This window comes from Lacerta agilis, chromosome 11 (assembly GCF_009819535.1).
Source record: "Lacerta agilis isolate rLacAgi1 chromosome 11, rLacAgi1.pri, whole genome shotgun sequence".
Classification (NCBI taxonomy): Eukaryota; Metazoa; Chordata; class Lepidosauria; order Squamata; family Lacertidae; genus Lacerta; species Lacerta agilis.
In genome coordinates this window covers 29767413-29784964 of record NC_046322.1, presented here as the reverse complement: position 1 = coordinate 29784964, position 17552 = coordinate 29767413, and the positions used below count along the sequence as shown (strand labels likewise).

The 17552-nt window shown below is 41.5% G+C and overlaps 1 protein-coding gene across 2 annotated transcripts in view; it reads left to right on the top strand.

The window, feature by feature from the left end:
- Positions 1–14962, top strand: part of OCLN (occludin) — a 34303-nt gene extending 19341 nt beyond the window's left edge. For both annotated transcript variants that reach the window (XM_033164007.1, XM_033164008.1), the window contains exons 5-9: positions 4078–4217; positions 7876–8070; positions 10203–10374; positions 13404–13445; positions 14849–14962. In XM_033164007.1, coding sequence (XP_033019898.1) covers positions 4078–4217; positions 7876–8070; positions 10203–10374; positions 13404–13445; positions 14849–14950 — 651 coding nt within the window. In that variant the 3' untranslated portion in view covers positions 14951–14962. The remainder of the gene's footprint in view (positions 1–4077; positions 4218–7875; positions 8071–10202; positions 10375–13403; positions 13446–14848) is intronic.
- The last annotated feature ends 2590 nt before the right edge of the window (positions 14963–17552 follow it).

Sequence of the window (17552 nt, the reverse complement as noted above, 5' to 3'; positions counted from 1 at the left end):
CCTGACGTTATTGTGATGTCAGGAGATTGACCAGTGAGTGACTCTACCCATCTCTCAGATTTGCCCCACAAGGGGAGATAAGGAACAGATTTTGTCCAGCACACTTAGTCTACCTTGGTCATGATGGCCAGAATGGGGAATTCCTTGCTCTGCATAATCCGCTTAGTCCTTATTCTGTTGGCTTTCCACTGTAGGCAGACCACATTTTCCAGCTTGGTTTTTGTTTTCCTTTCCTCTGGTGTCCTGCATTATGCATTGCCATTGTTTTGGCTTTGTTATCGTATACCGGTATGCCTTAAAAAAAAACCCAGCATTAATCACCTTGAACATAGTGTGTCCAAGGTAGAGAGAAAGAATAAGAAATTCAGCATAAATTGAAATGAGTATGAGCTGTCCTCCAGTGCTGTTTGTATTTTGGAAAGATGAAATTATTTCATCTGGAATATCGCACTTCTCCCCCTCCTTTTCCCTCTTTAGTAGCTACTTCTGTGCTCTAGAAATCTTAGCTGACAAAGCTATGCTATGGCTGTGAAGAGATGTAGGCTATCAGCAACTTTATGAAGTTTTAAACCTCTGGAGAACTTGGAGTCAAAAGCTTTTTGTCATGTTAGTTCTACATAGAGCAAACTGTGGAAGAATGCCATTTTTGGGGAGGGGGGGGGAAATACCTTTCCCCTTAAAAACACTCTAACAAATATCCATGTAAAGTTTGAAAAACCAGTCAAACTGCTCTTTCCCTCCTTGCTCCCTCTGCCCAAAAGAGATCGTGAGGTGAAGACTCATAGCACTCCATATCTAATACTGAATATCAGATGGAATTTGAGAAGAAAGTAGTCCCTTTGTGAAAGTAGTTACACCCAGCCTCTTGGATGGGGTTGTTGTTGGCATCCCTCTGTCTCGAGAGACAATGGATTGTGCCTCCAGGGGTAAAAGCAAACTGCTGTGTTAGTAGCATGGAAGTGACCTTCCTGAGGTGCAAGCCTGGGTAGTGTGTATGGAGGTCTTGGGCTGCCCAGATGACAAGACTCCCCCTCTCTGCCTCTGATGTGGTCCAAAGGAAAGTGAAGCAGCAGCAGCAACAGCAACAACAAATATAAAAGCGTGATAACATCAGACATAGGCTTCCCTCTGCATTTGTCACCAGCTTGGCTGCAGGAGTCACTGGAAGGAGGCGTATATAAGGCGCCACCTCTAGGGACTCCACTCCGATTTTCTGTAGAGTTTACTCCTTTGCCTTTTCTTCTCCCAAGGCAGCTGAGGTTTAGACAGTATACTCACAGAACAAATGTCTATGCACACCGTTTCACAAAATGCTGTGATTGGAACCATGGTGCTTTCTAGTGCGGTATCCAGATACTGGCAGGGAATATTTTGCCCCATTGGTTAAAGTGCAAATCACTGCAGTCCCATGCAGCTTTGAAGCCAGTATAACCCGTATGACTCAGGGGTGGAAAACATCGGCCTGTGTGCCAGATGCAGCCCCTGGGTCCTCCTCATCTGCATCATAAGCACCCCCTTCTTGCTGCACCCCTGCCCTCTAGCTATCAGGCTTGGGGAAAAAAGCCTTCAGTTATATACAGTTGTCCCCTGGGGTGGGGTGGCAGTTGTAAACATTTCCTTCCCCAGCCAGGACCCCCTGTGCTGCAATTAGGTTTGAAAGACTTGCAAACAACAGAAGCCTACAGGTAATTGTGATGTAGGGGAGGGGCTTTCTCCCCCCTCCCCAGGTAGAGCTTGGGAGGAGAGTTAACCCTTCATTCCCCAACACTGATCCCAGAAAATCCCTGCTTGCAGGTAGGCGTGAAATAAGGTTTCTTTCCATCCTAATTGTTGTTAGTGGTTTGGGGTTTGTTTTTACCCACTTTAAAATCTTTTAAAAGCACTCTTTTAAAAAAGCATGTGTGAGCAGGGGGTGGGGTAGCCACACCCCACTTTCGGCATGCAGCCCTCCCCCCAGTTAGACAACAGGAAATGCAGCTGTTGAGCTGAAGAAGGCTCCTTGCCAATACTTAGGCATCAATCTCTTGTGGTCAGAGCTGCTCCAATTCATGCAGAGAAATTTCTGCCTAGCGGGTGTTTTATTCCTTAAAAGAGAAGTACGTGTGTTCTGTGTCTCTTGATATGAGTGCTGCACTCCATATGTAACTCCTGCCCCACCTCAGAATGGCATGACTAGAATTATTTAGCAAGATGTCACAGCCAGGGTGGCTGCCCCCACCCACACTCTTTTTATGACATGGTGCCATATAGTTAGAATTGTTTTTTTTTCTTTTTCCAAATTCTGCCACCTTGGGCTGAACATTCCTGAGACTGGGTGATTTGTTCATGCATCAGCCTGGAAACTGACCTGGATCACTCTGGATTGATATCCTGGGTCTTGCCTTCAGCCAGCATGCCTGGGGGTCAGAGCTGCCTCATGGGAAGCTCTTTGAACTGAGAAGTTGGCTGATAAGAGAGCCAGCCACTCAAGGGAGAGGCACTTGGATTCTGCTCTGGGCAGCCTACTTTGGGGGCGAGGTCAGTGAGGGTGTAGAGAGCTGAGCCTTTTCTGTGGAATGCATTTCCCAGAGTGGGCTCCCTTGGTGATAGCTTGTTGCTGACAGGTGAAATTGTGGCTCTGGTTGAAAGCTTTTTCTACTGGCAGACTTGGTTTGTGTTTTTAAGCTTGCTTAAGCTTTTAATTAGCCAGTTATGTTTTGATGTCTGAGTTATTCTTGGACTGCTGGGTTTGTTTGTTTGTTTTTCATTTTAGTGCATAGTTGTTTATATTGATTTTTTTTTTTTAAATGAACCTTAATGTTACCATGTGTGCATTTCATCACCTGCTGTTGTTCTACAGCAGAGGAAGAGACTGCCTGTATTTTCCTGATGAGTCAAAGGGGATTCCCCAGTGGGGAGCTCCCGGTGTTCTTGATGTGGGATACTGGGAATTCTCAGGCTCCATCAACAGGCACGTAAAAGTTGCTGCAATAGGTCCAATTCAACTAAACAGTTGTGGTAGCAGGAACCAGTACAACGAGTCCTGCTACAACAATGGGTCTCCCCCTGTCTCCTACCCCTGGGCACCCCCCAAACAGCTCTGAGAGAACCTCAGAACAGTTCACAGGGGGGAGGGAATAGCATTTGTTCTAGTAAGCAGAAATGCTTGTGCTGACGAGCAGACATAATAGTGAGATGTTGAATTCAAGTTCAGCATTTCTTCCAGTTGTAGTCCCGTGTGTGAGGGGCTCTTGAGAATGACTTCTAGAAAGGTTGGGTCTCTTTACCTGTGGGTCAGACTAAGAATACATGATCACTGTGCATCCCATCCTGCAACAAACAAAAACACCCAGGTGATGGCTGAATGGCAGAGACTCCGAGGCAACATATACATTAACGGCTTAAAGCACAGCAAGCTTGTTTCTTCTGCTGTTTTTCAAGTCTCACTTGCACATTTCTGTATGCACCAAAGAAGGGACAGGAATGTGCATTACCTCTTGGATTTCCCCACCCCAGCAACCCCCCCCCAAACCGCTATTCAGGAAGCTGTCATCTGCACACGCACAATGGCTGTTTAACTGTGGTTCAAATTTGTAAATTGGATGGAAGCTGGTATGAGGCATTAAACAGCAGTACTGTATTTCTCAAACCCCTACAGGATAGATATTGATAGTGGCTAAAGTCATGCATACACAGTTTCAAACGCCAGCAATGGGAGCGCACTGGAGCCAGAGTGAATCTGTACAAAGCCCTATTCTCAACATGCACATTTGAGGCAGGCTTAGTTTGGTGCGAAATTTTGGCATTTGAAAAACAGCATAATTCTCCCTTGAGTGTAGTTGCTTATTATAACCACTTTGGGTAGAGAGAGCTGGCAGGCAACTTGTTCTTAAGTGGTGCATTGTGGGTTCAACCCTCTACTCTGGAGTCTAATCCTTTCTTTAAATACCCAGAGGGATAATGTTTTTTTCTGACATTTTGCGCCATTTAAGAATATGAAATGCAGCCAATTAAAAGCCAAGGGAAGTATTGTGCTCTGGGACAAAGGTATCCTGTTCAGTGTTACGTTTTTATCTTAACACATGTATGTCCTTCCAGGTGAAGAACATAAATCCGGAGCCAGTAATACCTACCCCTGTAGCTGACTATACAGATCGAGTTGCCAGTTCTGTGGGCTACTCGGTTTCTGATGTTCCTGTACAACAGATCTATAATGACAATGGCTACAGAGCTACTCCGTAAGTATAAATGTTCCTGTTTTTTCTAATTGAATGGACACAGTGCAATAGAAAGACCACACAGGATCAATATTAAGCAATTCAAAGCAGGTTGTGATATCATTTTCTCCTCTCCCCCCCCCCCCAGTAAGTTACTAAGATTCCTGTTGGCAAAACTGTAACACTGACCTGCAGTTGAAAAGGGTGGGGGGCAGTAATAGAGGCAGATTTAGCGGAGTGCGACTGGTTCACCTGCACTGGGCGCCGAGCTAAGAGGGTGCCAAATTTTGACATTGCTCAGGGCGCCACTGAAATTTGAAATAGCAAGTTCTGACCCTGACGGTAATCCCAGGATCTGAATTACACCTTTGCTTGGATCATGAGTTGGCTTAGGTGGCAGATAGGTTAACTGTAGCTAGGTTGAGGGTGGGGTGAAGGGTTAATTCCCCAGAAGAGGGAATAAAGAAATGTTTATCACTGCTGCTCTGTTGTCTTTAAATGTAATGGTTTTATGGTTATTGTATGTGTTAGGTGGTTGTTTTAAGCTTTTCTTATGTGAAGTGTTCCAGACTAGAGGGGATAGGAAAACTTCAATAAATAAATAACACTTGGATCTGACCTGTCCAGAGAGTTAAGAGACTAGGGTGTTTGAAAAAAAGAAAAAAAGAAAAAAGCATACTGTTGATCTTCATCTTGTAGCTACTTATCACTTTGTAATATACAGGATTTATTTGTTACAGTGTTTATCAGGGGTGTGCATAGCTTTGTTTTTTCTTTTCAATATTTATTCTGAGGTAAAAGCAAGGCTGATGCCTGAGTGGGTATACTTTCCAAGGTATGCAGACCTAACAGTAAAAGTGCAAATACTTCATAAAATGTAGAATGTGCACATTCACACTCACACACCCTGAGAGAAGAAACACAGGCCCTGTGCGTGTAGTTTCATGGTTACACTGCTGTTTACTTTTCATGTGTGTCCTCCACTGTTTAATAAGTATTTGGATAAGGATAACCAATCTGCATTTTGATAACCTTGGAAGTAAACATACACTTAGTCCTCTGGAAGTAAGTCTTGCTGAGTTCTGTGGGACTTCTTGTCAGATAAGGGCATAGGATTACAGACTTAGTCCCTTGGGTGTATTGTTCTTTCACTGTTGCACCCTGCATTTCATAGCATTTTGTAAGGGAATTTATGATGAAAACAATAACATAAAGCCAACACCTACAAACATTAAAGCAGCATTAAGAATCCTAACTCTAGGGATTTTGAAAGAATGAGCAGTACTATCCTATCTTCCTTCATGCATCTTGTTAAATACTGAACGTTTTTTTAAAAAAAACTTCTTGCTGATTGACTCCCAAGTTCTTGGGTGTGTGGAAATGTTTAAAAAGCTTTTAATCAAGTGCCAGTATCAACTTAGGGGTGTGTTGGGAGAATGTTAAGCATAGTGATTTGACAGAATCATGTTATCCTCTGGGCTTGTAGAGGTTGCTTGAAGAGGTTGCTCTTCTTGTAATATTCTGTGGCTCCATTGTTTAGAAAACTGACTTGCCTTCTATTATTGGCTTCCATTGCCCCCTTGCTCATCAAGCGTTCCTAACATCAAGTAGTTTGCCCTCCAGATGTTTTGGACTAGAACTCCCATCAACCCTAGCAAGCATGGCCAATGGCCAGGAATTAATGGGAATTGCAGTCTATAACATCTGGAGGGCATCATATCGGCTGCCACTGTCTTAGGTGATGTATTGGTGGTTTATCATCACTTTGTCCCCATGTATCACATTTTAATTGGCTTCAAGAGGAACTGGTGATCAGAAAGTATGTCATTCATCCAGCTTGCCTTTGTACCTTAAGAACTATGTTTTGTCTGGAAGATAGCCATAGTTGAATTTGTTAGTTATTCTGTTTATAAATGAACATAATGGAATAAGGACAGTCCTTGCATACATATTACATGAAATAGCGCTGTAATGAATGGTTGTCAAAGGTTGATGGCCATATTTTGAGAGGTGCAGCAACATCATCTTGCTTGCAAATTTAGCTCACAAGTGAAGATTTCATAATGTTCTCAGTTGAATGAAATAAAAACACTGCATTCATTGGGCGGGGGAGGGTGGGGCGCCGGGGCGTCTTGTCACGTTAGTAGCATTCAGAAGTTTCACAACCATGTAAGTCCCTCGATCATTTGGGATCTACTTGCAGAAAATAAATTGACCGGGGGGGCCCTAACATTTTTATTGCCGTGCATCAGAAAGTGTTCTACCAGCCCTATCAAGTTTTATTTGTAGCTTAGAGTTGGGCAGGGATCACCCTTGAGCAGATGGGAGAAGATGTGTTCCCCACCAACTTCAAGCTAGAAAGGAAGGCTATGTTGCTAAAACACTCATCATGGCATGGCAGGCAAACCAGCAAGAGAGGAAGGTTTGGGGCAAGACTGGTGCTCAAGCCACCTCAACTAGTCCCTGCTAAAACCAACTCCTGTTCTCTTACCCCAGTTCCCCCAAAATAGAGCTGGAAATTGTGCCTGACCTCCCATGGAGACACAGCATAAGGTCAATTACTACAGCTGCAACTCTATGCCTGTTAACCTAGGAGTAAGACCCAATGAATGCAATGAGACCGACTTTCAGATAAATATACCCAGGATTGCACTGAAAGCAAAAGGCAAGCTCCTAGAAACCACACCATTTTGGCTATCAGGGCAGCCAAAATGTGCCTGACCCAAGATGTGCCACTTGTTTTGTCACTTAAAGACTAAGTTAATAAGTTTTGTTTTGAATATTGGTCTGACCCTCCCCAAAACTGCGGCTATAGCAGGGAGGGTCAGAACCATATTCATAGTAAAATTTAATTTTAAAGACATGACAAAACACAGAGATGATGAGGGAAACTAAGGCAGGGTGTATATCTGGTGGTTTCACTTGCACATACTGAAGTTTGCTTACAGAAGGATCTTAGGACTGTTTGTGTGTGCCAAAGCAAACAATAATTAATATCATTTTGTCTGTTTCTAAACCTTAGATTCTTGAAGTCAACTATTTTCTTTAAAAGGGGGATTAAATGTGTACAACTTGTAAAAGGTTGGGATTTTGATTACTCTGATGGTTGACAGCATACTTAAAGTTCAGGAACAGTCAAGCAAATGCATCCAACATTTTATTTCAGTGATGGGATTGAAAAATTAGTTGCTGTAGCTTCTGTGTGTTACCTATTAAGGTGTCAATCTTGTATGTTAGGGCAGAGCAGGAAAATGAAGGGAGGTGCAGGCAGATGTCATATTTTTCAGTGCATAGGTCCCCTTTGTTCCCATTTTAATCATTAGTTTATTAAAGCTGAACAGTAACTCTGAGCCCTTAGAATTACAGGGGTTGCTCTGATTAACATTTCTAGAAAAATGTACTGGCTTATGCTACAGAACAGAAAGTATCTGGCATGACTTCACTGACTTTGTTACCTGCTGCATTAGTCCATCTGACTTCGTACAACAGCTCTTATACAATAATGTCATTTTGTGTGATGAAGAAAATAATCTTAACATTGGGAAATGTACAGTATACTTCAAAGAAGGGAGCCTAGCATTGACAACCAGCAGTCTTTATTTTGTCTCTTTTAATATCTGCTCAGTGTATTGATGCTTTGGCATGAAACTGGAAATGAATTGTTCTTGTTTTGTAACAGGATACCTGATGTGAATTTAACAAAGAGCCCAATGCCACCTCAGTATGCCAACACTAGCAGTTACAATGGGTCAGCTAAGGAGCCAGCACAAAAAGGAAGAGCAGGAAGAGCAAAGAGAACCTACACCGAGAACTATGATGCAGATTATACCACTGGAGGAGAGTCTTGTGATGAACTGGAGGAGGACTGGGACAGGTATGGACAATTCCATAAAACATGGGCATTGGTACCATGTTAATGGCAGCCTGGTTGTAGAGCATCAGTACAGAGAACCCCACTTATTCTAACTCTGATTGATGCAAGTTACCATGAGGGTTTAACACCGGGGTCACCAACCTAAGGCCCATGGGCCGGAAGCAGCCCGCGGAGGTCGTTTGACCATCCTGCGAGCCGCCCCCGAACTGAGTTGCCTGCTCGCGCGCTGTGCTAAACCGGCGTGGCGTGGGACTCGCTTCCATGGCACCGGAAATCGCGTCTGCACAGACGCCGACACCAGAAATCTCATCTGTACATGTGCAGATGCCGGAAATCGTGGGCGCACCCGCTCATGTGCGCCCGACCATGCATGCATGATCCGGCCCAAGGAGGGATCTCTCTCGGGACTGATCCGGCCCAGGCAAGATAAACCTTGCTGACCCCTGGTTTAACAGGTTGTGTATGTTATGAAGGACATTGGGATTCAGTCTTCTACCAACACACTCTCTCTTTAGGTTTCCACTAGCATAAATGGAAACTCGATATGAAATTAGAAGTTGATGTCACCTACTTGTTAGCGAAAAGCTAGTATTTCAGCAGGGAAAATATAAGTGCAGTGCCTTTCCTACTACTGATGGAAGCATCACTATCTGTGTTTGAATACAAGTATTTTACATGAATGTGATGGGATTGAAAAATTAGTTGCTGTAGCTTCTGTGTGTTACCTACCTATTAAGGTGTCAATCTTGTATGTTAGGGCAGAGCAGGAAAATGAAGGGAGGTGTAGGCAGATGTCATATTTTGGAGCATTAATAGCCTCTGAAAATTGTCTGCTGAAACTGACTCATCCTGAGCTGCTGCTTGTATGCATACTTGGAAGGTCTCTGTTTTTAGAATCTGGTCACAAGAATGTAAGATTTCAGATATGGCTCTTCCTGTGTTTCAGTGATATGATTAAGTTGGTTAAAAGTTCTTGGATCACTGTTTAAATAGATAAAACTGACCAGTGATTAAATAAATATACCTCACGCTAATTAGATTAGTAACAAAGTTAGTAAAATTCTTGATTTGTCCCTTAATGGACCTTTTTGTAAGTAAAACTTATAGTAACCAATTTTCAAAATACAAGAGGTACAAATGAAATGCACTCCAGCTACCCTTTATGTAACCTGAGTTAGAAACTCAAGTGTGCTATGCGTAACTATGACAACTTACGCAGTCAGCCAAAATAATGAAGTATGAAGGAAAGCTTGCATTGCTTGTTAAGTAAACAGTGGCCTTTCATGCATGTGCCCAATCAATGTGCAAAAAACAGTATGTGGGAATATGTGTGTGTGTGTGTGTGTGAGAGAGAGAGAGAGAGAGAGAGAGAGAGAGAGAGAGAGAGATTTCCTTGGGTAACCATATGTACATGGAAAGAAGATGAAGCCCAAAATAGTGGTGGTAATTTCTAGGAACAGAAGTCTTGCTAAAGTTGCAAATGGTTTACCATCATGACTTTATATGAGATTGTTACTCAGTATAAAAGTTATAACAATATGCATACCATAAGTACATTGGTACGCTGCCTGTCTGGTTCTCCTTCATTTCATGACTGCAAAAAATAGAAGTGTTCAGTGAAATACTTGTGTAGTCCATTTGATCAAATCAGATTATATAGCATGTCAATGTTCATTTCAAAAATATTTTGTGATACTGTTTGTTAAATTACATTTTTAAGACAAGTGTTGCAATATTCTGCAGAAACCGTTGACATGAAGTAACTTTCTGGGAATTGAGAATTCTCCTTGGGAAAACAAACATGATAGTTGTATTTTTCAATTTATTAACATGTTTCTTTTGCACAGGTTGATGTTTAGTGCAGTGAAAACTTTACTCTTTAAAGGTGTGGAATTGTACTTCTTTATTATTGCATTGGTTCATCTTTGTTCAAGACTCCTATAGGCATTTGCCAGTTCTAGTAGAGAATGCAGATCTAAATTCTACATTTTCATGCTTTGACCAAAGCACAAAACTGAATAATTTACAACATAGATATCCTTTCCCTATAAGCAAATGCTAATCAGCAAGTCTCTCTGCAACTGCCCATTCTATTTCTACAAATAATCCCATTTAAATCATTCTTCATCCAGGGAATATCCACCTGTATCATCCGATCAACAAAGGCAAGCATACAAGCGAGATTTCGATGCAGGTCTACAAGAATACAAGCGGTTGCAAGCAGAGCTTGATGAAATCAGCAGAGAAATTTCTCGTCTTGATAAAGAATTGGATGACTACCCTGAAGACAGTGAAGAATATAGGGTAATTTCATTCATTGAAATATATTATGATATGAGAGTGTTGCTTTAGTGGTACATACACCTTTTGTCTCTTGAAAGAATTTTGGACATTAGAATTATGTCTGCATCTGCACATGTGCTGCAATATGCACTAAATTCGGTTGCATCCCATCTCCCAGAACTACAGTCTAGCTAAGGCTATGCAGGGTAGGATAGCACTCCAGATGTTGACAGATTCCAACTCCCATCAACCCCACCCAGCATGGATGATGGGCATTGCATTGGACATCATATTTCTCATGCAGAAGGACCCAGGTTCCATCCTTGGCATCTCCACTTAAAACGTTATTAAGCAATAGGTCAAGGAAAGAGTCACTGAAAAAAGCAAAAGATTGGTGAAGTGACTCGGTGGTGTTTTAGTGAAGGCAAATTTGTATTTTTTATGGCTCTTCTTTGTTTTTTTGAAATGTGGCTTTAGATGTTGAGCACAATATAAGTAGCCTATGGACAACTATTGTTAGTCCCATATACTTCCCCCTAAAAAAATCACAGAGCTACTAAAGCCTGTGATACTGTAATGAAAAAGGAACCAGGAAATAAACACCTAAACTCATAATAATCAATGCAGTGTTTGTTGAAACCAACTCTAACCGTAGGCTTCCCTTAGGCTAGGTAGCTGGAAGCAGTTTTCCCTTTCCGGAGGTCAAAGAAATGTTGCTCTTTGACCTGAAAAGACAAGATATATAATTTTCTGTAATGTAGAAAGCAGTCCTTAATACTAACACTGACTGGGACTCAAATGCCTGTAGCTTTAGAGGAGGTAACATGCTTGATAAATGAACTTTCTAACCTACTTCATCCAACAAGAATCCCAAGTGTTGTGGGAATTAGCAACATGGAAAGTATTTAATGTTGGTGATCTCTGAGGAAGACTTATGGGCCTGACTGCACAATGTTTGTTGCTTCCTTTTTCTTTCTGAATGATCTGAGTCAGCTTTCGAGTGAATACACTGATGTGATGTTTTTCTCTGTCTCCTTTCCTGGTGCTTGTTGCTCAATCCCATTTTCTAGCCTCTTTAGCACTGCTTAAAGATAGAGACTCTGGCCCTTGTCAGCGGTCAGTCAGTGTAGAATCATACTCAACCTATCAGCTAGCTTCCTGGAAACCACTCCTTATTTAGGCTGAGTTAAACCATTACTCCATCCATCCCAATGTTGTCATCTTTGATTGGTGGTGGCTTATGGGGGTTATAGGAGTCGAGGAAGCTGCATTAAAAAGAGTCAGACCATTTGTCTATCTATTTGAGTATTGCCATTCCTGGGCTTCAGACACAAGTCTTTGCAAGCTTTACTTGGAGATGTTGGGGCTTGAACCTGGGACATTTTGCATGCAAAGCCCGTGGGTTATCACTGAACTATGCCTCTCCTTGCCCACTCCCAAATGGTGTGTGGTCTCTGCTAGATTGTGAAATGGAGTGTTTCACAATCTATAGCGTTTACCAGAGTCCGGCACGCTTTCACTGCGTTGCTTTGCTTTTGTGCCTGGCAACTTCTGGCAATTAGCAGAGTTCAAAGCCACAGCAGAAGCTTGTGTGTAACTGCCAAGGCAGCCCAGTAATAACTCACTGAAGCGTTGTCTTCTTAACGAGCTAACTTTATTTACAAAAACAATAAATCTTCTCCCGGAGTGCTCAGTTCCATGACTGCTCCGGTCGGTGAAAACGAAACCAAAAAGTACAGCACACACAGACAAAGACAAAAGCCCGTATGTGAACTGCCCACACAGTGACCAGTGCGTCACAGCAGAGCACTTAACTCTTCAGGCTCTGATACTCTCCACACCCCCTCTCGCACTGGTTCACTGTGGAAAACAACAGTACATCAACTTATGCAAGAGATAACCCTTTACACAACTCCTCATGTCTTTGAAAGGTTAACGGTTTTGTGAAACCATCAGCTAAATTTTCAGTACTCTGACAATAACTGAGTTTCACCAATCCTGATTGAACACTTTGGCACACATTTTTAAACCTGATATCCAGATGCTTTGTTCTGGCCTTAAATTGTGCTGACTCCGCCAATTTTAGACAAGGTTGATTATCTTCCCAGATGACAATGGGTAAATCACAAACACCGTAGATTTCTTGTACTAAACATTTATAGAACTCTACCTCTCTGCACAAATCGGATAGAGCACTAAACTCAGCTTCGGTGGAGGAGAGTGCGATTAGACTGTTTTTTCGACCTCCAACCAATCAGAGAATTTCCAAATTTTACTACTGAACCAGATACAGATTTCCGGTCTTCTAGATTGGCCCAATCGCTGTCTGTGTAGCACGTAAGTTTTGGCTCACCCTGTGCTGACAGCTTGAGGCGGAAATCTTTAGTGTCGTGCAGGTATCTTAACACTCTTTTTATACCGTTCCAGGCATGGACACTAGGTTCTGAAGCTTCTCTGCTCAGCAAATTGACTGCAAAAGCTATGTCTGGTCGAGTCCACTGGGACAAGTATAACAAACTTCCCAAAGCAGACTGAAAGACTTCGGGGCTTTCAAAAACAGCTTTATCCCCGACTTGGGAATCTTTTATGAAACTTGCTTCCATGGGTGTTCTAGTACCCTTGCAGTCAGACATCCTAAATTTTTCTAGTATCTGCTCAATTTTGCCTTCCTGGCTGAGCATGAAACTACTATCTTCACTCCTATCAACCTGTACTCCTAGGTAATTTTTCACAGGTCCTAGGTTCTTGTGTTTAAAGAACTCCAGTCCACATTTGTGAAGGATCGGGGTAGATCGGAATTCCTTGAGATAAACAGGTCCTGCTTTGCAGGCTTTCCATAGGCATCTGTTTTAGAAAAGAATGGTGGCCAAGATGGGCCTTTGGCCTGATCCAGCTGGGCTCTCCTTATGTTCCTGCAGCTGTTCTTGTCACCAGTAAGGATATTGGTTTAATAGTTAAATATACATGCATCATAACGAAGCCTGCCTCCATTCTGCTTTTGATTTTTGCTAACGTTTGTGTTATCTGATTTGAGTTATTTTTACTTGTAGTCTGCTGCTGAAGAATACAACCGACTGAAGGATATAAAGGCAGTAAGTAGTTTACTTGAGTAATCTCTGTGTAAACCAAGATATCTCCTGTTGCAGCAGGCTGTGTAACCCACTTTGAAAGAAGTACGGCTGGATTGTCAATTTTTGCAGACTTTCAGTGGCTGCTTCCTGAAACCTGTTGCAATTGTTGTTGTCTTCTAAAAAGCTTGTGGTGTTTATTCAAAAACACTAGTCACTGTAGTATCCCACAGTTGTTGATTTTTGTTCTTCACCATTTCGGAGCTAACTCGTTGTACACATGTGCAACATGATGGGACTAGAAGTGTCCCAGATGTGTTGCAGTAATGCTTGGCCACAGAACATGTAGACTTCCAACTGTGACTTAGTTCTTATTGAACAAGTTGCCAAGTTAACATACCGGTAGCTTGGATGACTCTGGCCCAGGTGATTTCTATCAAGGAGAGGGTGCAGTTGGCACACCAGCCTCAGCTGGTGAAAGGGTTTCTGTGCCACCAGTACCACTCTAGCCTCCAATGGAAAAGTTGGATCTATGGATTCTGTCACTGAATCTACAGGTGAGGGGGCAAGGCAGCCTCTGGTGGGTAAGATGAAACCAAGTTTTCCTCTGAACACTGGAGCTATGGAAGAGAGGATGAATCACACCCCAGAGTTTGGCAGAAAGCTAAGATCTGTTTTGGCTTTATACTGTCCATGTACAAGCTCATAGCCATAGCAATCCTCTGCCTCCCAGCTCCAGCTTTTAAGAATTTCGCTCTGACTTGATGGGTGTTCCAAAATTCAGACCACTTTTCAGGTTGCAGAGGCAGAGCAAGGGAAGGCCGATATTGGGCTTGCATCTGTCCCTGTCAAATACAGAGCCAAAGTATGTTCAGTCTCTAGCTGTTTGGGGTGTTTCCCTCCCTGCACCAATATTGGACATAATCTAATGTTGGGTGTGTTCACCATATGAATTCTTACTGTTAAAGTGGCAGCCTGCTTTTCAAACTGTTGTCTTTGAACTGTTCTGTCTCTTTTAAAACAGAAGCACAGCTGTTGGTCTGCCATGCATATTCCTTCCATTTTTTCCCTTTTTAACAAATTTTCATTGGTTTTTAAATAAAGACAATAATCATTAAACTCTTGTCTAGCAGTACATCTAAGGGTGCTTGTTTTATGCATTGTCTTTAGACATTTACACATTCAAAATTCAAATTTACATGTGCCTTCAGTTTCGAACAGAAGCACATGAGGTCATATCCCTTGGTGCCTATTCTGCATATTCATTGTTTTAAGGACTTCATAAACCATTGAGAGTTTCAGAATAGGCTAATTTGTCTCTTCTGATAGTGATCACTTTGAATGAGTAAGACAGTATATTATTCTAGCATTTTTAAGATGAAGTATGATTTACTTCATTTATTAATAGTTTTCATTCTCTGTTTTAGTCAGCAGACTATAAGAACCGCAAAGCTCACTGCAAGGTACTAAAGAGCAAACTGTCACACATCAAGAGGATGGTCAGTGATTATGACAGACGAAAGTCATAACAAGAAGAAAGACAGCCTGGCTGCTTAAATATGTTAATCTTCATAAATGTGGGACATGATTGTGTTGGACCACAGATAATGACAGGATGATATTTTCACCAATACAACACTTGTGCCATGTTTATATGAAGTATGAAATTGAGCACTCAGTATATGAGACCTCTTATTGTTTCACTGAGTCAAGGAATTTCACCAGACTCATACTCCATTCACCTCTGTATGTTGCATCTTATTTTTAAAAGCAGTTGAGGAAAAAAATCTTCTTGTGCCCCCCCATCCAGTCCCTTTCTTAAAGATTTATTGCCACATTGTATCCTTCTAAATGCCATTCATAGTGTGGTCTGGGTGCTTCTTCCGAAAGGTATGTTTCTTCATTATTTTGTTTTCGAAACATAGCAACCAATTTTCCTTGTAAATGTCAAAATATTAAGAATTGTATTTTTTAGATGCAGCCAGTGCATAGCTGTCAGCTTTTCCCTTTTCTCGCGAGGAATCCTATTCGGAATAAGGGAATTTCCCTTAAAAAAGGGAAAAGTTGACAGCTATGAGCCAGTGTTGATCATTCTGTATGGTATCATCAATGTCAATGTGAAACTACATGTAAATATATCTATTATTTTTTAAAATAACCATTTGTATTGTAGGGAATGTTTTCATTGTACAAATGTAGCTTGTGAGTAGCAATGTTTTGACTCTTAATATCTTCTGTGGATTGACTTTTGAGTTGTATCTGAGTATGTAAAAAAGGATCAACTACAGCTAGCCTGGTTCTTCTAAGTTGCCAAAGTCTGGACCACTCTACGGTAAAACAGTTTTGCCATAGCCAAAGAAGAATGGAAACCAAAGTAGAAACTGAACATTTTATAAACATGTGGGTGCTCCTTTTTTAATGTTATGTTTAACAAAAGCACAGTCGCTTAGGGGAACCCAGTGAAAATCCAAATGAATTGTATACTTACTGAGATCCAGTGCTCCCTTAGGTCAGTTCTTTGCACACTCCAAGCATGCTGTAGTGATAATGCAATAGCCATCAGTTCTCCAATATTTGTATTGCCCCCTTTTCCCAAAGCGAAACAACATCTGAAGTTGCAAACAAGCCATTGTTGACGTTAACTGCACCTTGTCAGTTTAAATAACATGACAAGCTGTGGCAAAGTCTCCCAGCTCCAGTTCATACTTGTGCTGGGGAGTGAGGGGCATTTCAGATGAATACTTTGCTGCATAAGTTCTCATTATGCTAAACTATGGTTTAGCTTGACACCTGAACCAGGAAACTGGTTCCATGAGATTAAGCTACTAATCTATATTAGCATATTAAGGCTAAAGTTTAACACTTAGTTGTTGTTTTTAAAGGCATATTTCACCCATTATTTTGATACATTCATGCTAGGGTAATCCCTTTTTTAGTCAAACCAAAATACAACAAAAAAGTGTGTAAGCTTCCTATGTTGTGACACTTTTGACTTAATAACAAATAAATTTTTTTTTTGCATTTTTCTTGTGGGCAGACTTATTTACTTATTTCTTTGCTACAGTTACTGTAGCTCAGTTTTAAACACAGCAGACTCACAACCTGCGTGCATTTAACTTGTGTGAATACAGCTTTATGTGCCTGACATCACACAAATTAAATGCACACAAGGCAGAGAGCTGTTTCGCTCTCAGATTTGCTTACTGGGCTTTGGAAGACTGTCACATGGGTTCTGGATCTTGTTGGGACTTTGTGAGATCCCAGAGCTTGGTAAGCAAGGCTTAAAAGCTCTCTGCCTTACATGAGGAACAAGGCCCACTCCGCACACCAGCTTCAGAAGAAGGGGAGGGGTGGTCATGCTGGGGGTGGTTCAGGGATTGTTCTGACTATATGCTGTTTTGGCTTTATAAATGTAACCCTGAGCAACTTGTCAGTCTACTGTAGTTGCATTGTCAATAACAGCACAATATTATCCATGTCTGTTAGTGGAATATAGACGCTGTCTAATCTTCAGGCATTCCATGATAATTAAAAATGGCAGTTATTTGTTCAGAAAAGGCCAGTTTTAGTTGGCCATTCTGCAGCTCTGGCTGTGCTGTAGCTGTGCAGCCCTATAGATTCAAGCAGGGTTTGCACTGCTTTTGGGGAAAGTATATTTGCCTGAAAGCACCCCCTGTACATCCAAGACTCTCGATAACGGACAATGTTCATAAGGATTTTAATAGACTAAATAAAGAAAAACAAATTCCTTGAATTTGGCAAAAGAATGGAAAGTGTGCTTTTAATTTGTTTTACTTGGAAAATAATAACTGTGTACATAATGGCTGATTTGTGTTTTTGTTATATGGTGTCAATAAAATAATTTGCTTAATACGAATTCACTAGTGATTAAGATGGGAGTGCTTGGACATATTTACCTTTATTGCATGCTCCATTGCTAAGGTTTTTTTTTTGGGGGGGGGGGTGTTTCATGAACTATGTATGAACTTCCAGAGTGGCAGCTGTGTTAATCTATTGTGGCAAAAATTAAATTAAAAAGAGGTATGTGCTTCCTTAAGACTAAAAGATCTATTGTAGCTTAAGCTTTCATGGAGCAAAGTATGTCATTGGGTGCACATGAAGTGGACTATT